General features: G+C 41.1%; 1 protein-coding gene across 1 annotated transcript; it reads left to right on the forward strand.

Moving 5' to 3' along the window:
- Window positions 1–461: 461 nt before the first annotated feature.
- LOC134879332 (ras-related protein Rab-19-like) lies at window positions 462–4,290 on the forward strand. Its single transcript, XM_063905785.1, has 4 exons — window positions 462–1,195; window positions 2,865–3,048; window positions 3,343–3,446; window positions 3,533–4,290. The coding sequence occupies exons 1-4, from the start codon at window positions 1,001–1,003 to the stop codon at window positions 3,719–3,721; spliced, it is 672 nt and encodes a 223-aa protein (XP_063761855.1). The 5' UTR covers window positions 462–1,000; the 3' UTR covers window positions 3,722–4,290.
- Window positions 4,291–5,179: the final 889 nt, after the last annotated feature.

Consider the following 5,179-nt stretch of genomic DNA (forward strand, 5'->3'; position numbering starts at 1 on the left):
AAATGTGAACTTTCAGTTTTAATCTCTTTTTTGTTCTCATTTTATGTATTGTTTTACAAAGCCCCTGTTAAATTGGAGGGCCAAGTTCTTTTATCCACTGCTTATTCAGTTACATGAGGCCATTTACCTTACGCCCTCCCTGTATGATGTGTTTGTATTCAAACAACAGTTTACTTATAGTATATAACGCAAGTATTGATTCACCCAGTATGTCCCAACAACAACATAGTGTAAACTAGGCCTTGATAGAATTGACATACTTCATTTTTTCCTTCTCTTAAAGCCTCAAAACATCCCAAAATGTGTTGACAGGTGTGTTCATGCATTGTAAGTGGCTAAATGACTGCATTTCCCAGGATGCCACAGTGATAATGGGGCTGGGCTACACTCCCAGAACAGGTAGGGCGGGTTCCTTTTGTTTCCACAGGTGCTTTGTAGAGAGAGAGAGAGAGAGAGAGAGAGAGAGAGTGAGAGTGAGAGACGCAGGAAGCTATAAGGGAGTAAGAACTGGAAAAACTGATGACAGGAAGACGCAGAGATAAAGTAAGGACACGTGTGACAGAAGAGCAGGTGGACTGGACAGGAGCCTGCATTACAGACAAGGATATATTTTAAAGGAAGTTTCCTATGACTTCAAACCAGAAAGAAAAAGGATGGGATGTGCACTCTGTTTGCTGCAGGCCACAAAGTGGGTCAACACCTGAGAAGAGCAGCAGGGACTGAGGCAGTTTTGTCCTGCTAAGAGAGCACATGAGAGGGGGGAGAGGAACTGAACTGCTGGAGAAACAAGACACAGAAAAAAGCAGGATTGGAAAGAAAGCACTTGTTAATTGTGAGCCGCTTTGAAACAGACACATTTGAGTCTTCCAGATCATTAACCTATGAACAGCAACACAGTTAAACTGGTTTCACAGGCTAAATGTGGAGTAATGTAACTGAATTGACCCTGTCTACAGTATAGGAGCGAGCACACTCAGAGTCAAATACTCTAACCTCCACAATGCAGACCCCAGGACCTGAGCATGATGAGTCCTTTGACTTCCTGTTTAAGATCATCCTGATCGGAGACTCTAATGTAGGGAAGACCTGCTTGGTTCAGAATTTTAAGTCGGGGATCTTCTCAGAGAGACAGCAGAACACCATCGGGGTGGATTTCACCGTACGGACCGTGGATATCGAGGGGAAGAAAGTTAAGGTTAGTGTGTTGACAGACATAGGGGACATGTGTGTGTTGAGGTGATGAGACGAATAAAGTATAACACATCAAATCCTACGTGAAAAAAGCCATTACCTACTGTCAAAATGAGGCCTACTTACATTTCACTGTAGATTAAAGTCCATGTTTGGTATAAGAAAAGGACAAAGACAGACTATAAGAGTAAAACGTATTGAATCCAGTCTCAAAGACCTTAAATGTATAAAACACTAAAACAAAATGATCATGTTTAACTGGTTAATCCATCCATCCGTGCTGGGCCTTATCAGGGTCCCAATTTAATAATAACATTACTAATCTAAGAGCACCTGAACAGCGTGGATTACCACCCTTTCCATAAAACACTGTTGTGATTTGGACAATAATGTGAAGCAGCAATCACAAGGTATTTATAGGCCATGTCATATTTCAAACTTTGACCCTGTGTGACCCCGGTATGATACCAGAGTTACATTTTTTGGAATAAAGAGTCTTACATTTAACAAGGTCAACCCCGGCACAAACCCTGATTATGCTCCAGTAATGGTGACCAAATGCCTTGATCCTTATCATTGGTGTCATAGAGCCAAGTGGTTCTGAGAAAAACAGCAAGAGTTCAGGCTTTTTGGGAACAATATTTAATGAAAAGAAGCCTATGGCATGAATTAGAAACTCCTGTGCGATGTGATGGACTTTCTGGGGGATTGGGGATAAATGACACCACAGTGAGAGTTGTCCTCTGGTGAAGTGTCAGTTGGACTGAAAAACCAGTCAGACCAGATGTTCATATGAAGGACTTGTTTATCAGGATGCTCTGCTCGAGCTTTTGTGCAGACAAAAATACAATCTGTAATGACTTGGTTTGGAAAGGAACTAAATGACTTTACAGGGATCCGTTTTTTCACGCTCCACAAATCAGGAACTAGTCGAAGTATTTTTGTTTCCTCATTAGTGTGTAAAGTGATTGTATTGACCATTGGGAAGACACAGGTTTGGGTGCCTAGAATGATCCACGTGTCTACCATTTCTTCCTTTTTGTATCTGTTGCGTAAGGTTTATCTTCAGATATGTCAAACATGATTGAGAACATGATGTGAATCACAACTTAAGGTCACAATAAGGTTGTAAAAGTGAATCATTCAGGGTTAAAATGAGTTTAAACAATGATAGGTTTTTGTGTTAACCTCAAACCTCCCCGCCAACAATCCAAAGAAGGATATACCAGTGTTGTGTTTGAAAGGTTAATATTTAACTTTTATTATATGCAAATTATGCCAGGATTTAAAAGCAGAAGTCAGCAGTAAGAACCATAAACCCTGGCATACAGAGAGCTTAGGTTCGTTGCCATGACAGCTGTAACCGGGTAAACATGGTCTGTGAGATGCTCGGGGAATATTCTGTCGAGGGACACAAACAATCTGCCACTGTTTTTAGTGCTTGTGTGTGTGTATGCATGTCTTACTCATGTTATGGGGACACAGATCTGTATACACAATCACAATGTGAGGACCCGCCTCTCTTTTGGGCACAAATGGACGTTATTCATCACTTATTTTAAGTTAAGGGTAAAGTAAGGGTTATGTGCGTAGCAATTAGGGTTAGGTTTAGTCTCAAGAAAAAACTGTCAGTCAATGTAGCCTAAAGGGATGTTCACATGTGTGTGTTACAGATGCAGGTGTGGGACACGGCAGGTCAGGAGAGGTTTCGGACGATCACTCAGAGCTACTACCGCAGCGCACACGGCGCCATCATCGCCTATGACATCACTCGACATGCGACCTTTGACTCTGTGTCTCACTGGATTAAGGAGGTGGAGCTCTATGGAGCAAATAATGTAGTGCTGGTTCTGATAGGTGAGTGTGGACGTGACATGTTAGCATGTTAGACGCATGAATAAAATATGGCAGCGTGACGTAAGTGGATCGAATGGTTGTAGTTTTGGACTTAAAGTTAGGAAATGATCACATTGTTGTCTTAATTAACTACACTGTTAAGTGTCTCCCCCACTTAAGAGGGTTGAAATGTTGGCCTTAGCGTAGTGATTGGGTACATTGTTAATAACATTACCAGGACTTCCTACAGACTGGGTGTTTAAGGTCAAATGTACTGTATTTGTATCTCTCATCTCCCTGATTGTCTCCATGTAGGTAACAAAAGTGACATGGAGAAGGAAAGGCAGGTTCAGTTCGAGGAAGCCTGCAATCTGTCAAAGGAGAAAGAAATACTAGCTGCTCTAGAAACATCTGCCAAGGTAAGGAGTGCACCCATGCATGTTAAACAGAGGAGTCGTTTTAAAGATGTTGATCTCAAGTTCTCTATCTCCTTCTTTGTTTCCAGGAGAGTCAGAATGTGGAAGAAGCATTCATCATGATGGCCAGAGAGCTGCTGTCTCGTAACGGCCTCAATGTCCAGCAGGACGATTTGGAGAGAAACAACACGCCTCGAGTCCTCCTAAGGTCCAACTCTAGGCCGGTTAATGGTATCATGACTGCTCAGACATCATCAGAGAAGAAGACATGTTGCTGATCACAACGTGGAGAGGACAGGGAAGTGGGCAAGGACACTTATGGACAGAGAAGAAGAGGAATGGAAGAAGACGTATTGATTTGGAATAGGGCTGGACTCAAGACTTCATGACGTTTTTAGAAACTATGGAGGAATTAATTCTGCATACTCTTTTGTAGGTTACCAAGTCGGAGATTATTGTTGGGGCTAAAAGAAAATGTCTTGGCATGTTAAGTAATAGGGAAGTAAGAAACAGTGGGTACAGTTACAGCTATCTTCTTTATATCAGCTATACCTGGATTGTTTGATGTGTTTTCCAATGAGTTTAAAGGTTGCACTACCAATATTGATGCAGATATCAACAAAATAACTTTTCCAAGAGTCCTCAAAATCCGGGATAGACTATAAGATGTTATACCTGACTCTTGAGTATTTCACCCATGTGGTGCCGCTATGACGAGATGTGATCTTCTGCTGCTGTGCTCCAGATGAAAACGTCCTGGAGAAACTGCTACGAGCCAAAAGACTGTGAATTATCAATATTTGTTACAGTATGATGTGTTATGTTGTCATAAATTAATATAAAAGGCTGTGAATGTCTTCTTTAACTCAACCTAGGTACCGCTAACGAGTGAACACTAGATGGCACTGTGCTGCTACACATAGCTCAGTGCTCTGGTCAATAAACACCATGTAAATGAAAACATCTGTGAGTGCTCTCAGAAACAATTAACCACGTTTAAATGCATGCCACTAAACAGGGAGCCTTTTACAATTACCATTAAAGTTTAGCTTTGCCAAAGGTGCTTCCTGCCAACCTAAAAGTCAAGCTTAAGTAGCTGAGGTGACAAAGGCGGACATCCAGGACCGATTACGTGTGATGCCAAGCTGGCAGGACTTATTTAAGTACCAATCAGGAAGTCATTATGACTGATTGTTATTTTCTCACACTGTTACAGTTCACTCTTAAACCGTAAGATTTTTTAAATTAAGTTAAATAAGTGTAGCCGTGTCTTTAATCCCAAATTTTACACTAGTGATATATTGTATACATTTCCGAGAAAATGGCCATTTGAGTACTTTTAGATTTGGTACTGAAGTGTATTTTCCTTTTGTGCTTACGAGTATTATGATGTGAGTATTTCTACACTGTGGTATTTCTGCTTTTCCCTAACTATAACATCTTACGTACTTCTTCCACCGCTGATTATAAGGAATGACAATCTGCACGATGACACTTCTTGAAGTTGTCTGGTGTTTTTTGGTCTCCAGCACACTGGGTGGCCATAGTCGATAATCAGAGAGATTTAGTTTCCCGCCCTAATCTAGATTATTTTTCTTGGGTGCATGTTAGATATGTGGGCAGTTTCAGGAGTAGGTTATTGTCATGTCAAATGCTAAATATCCTCACTGGGAAGGTCTGCAATTATGAATCATGATGCCACTGGTAAAACTCACAGTAAAGTGTCTCTGTCTAAA

This window comes from Eleginops maclovinus, chromosome 17 (assembly GCF_036324505.1).
Source record: "Eleginops maclovinus isolate JMC-PN-2008 ecotype Puerto Natales chromosome 17, JC_Emac_rtc_rv5, whole genome shotgun sequence".
Classification (NCBI taxonomy): Eukaryota; Metazoa; Chordata; class Actinopteri; order Perciformes; family Eleginopidae; genus Eleginops; species Eleginops maclovinus.

Bases quoted from the DNA above. Each gene is read 5' to 3' on its own strand.
- LOC134879332 (XM_063905785.1), top strand. From the start codon at position 1,001: ATGCAGACCCCAGGACCTGAGCATGATGAGTCCTTTGACTTCCTGTTT. The intron at 1,196-2,864 runs GTTAGTGTGTTG...TGTGTGTTACAG, and splicing joins TCGAGGGGAAGAAAGTTAAG to ATGCAGGTGTGGGACACGGC. The intron at 3,049-3,342 runs GTGAGTGTGGAC...GTCTCCATGTAG, and splicing joins TGTAGTGCTGGTTCTGATAG to GTAACAAAAGTGACATGGAG.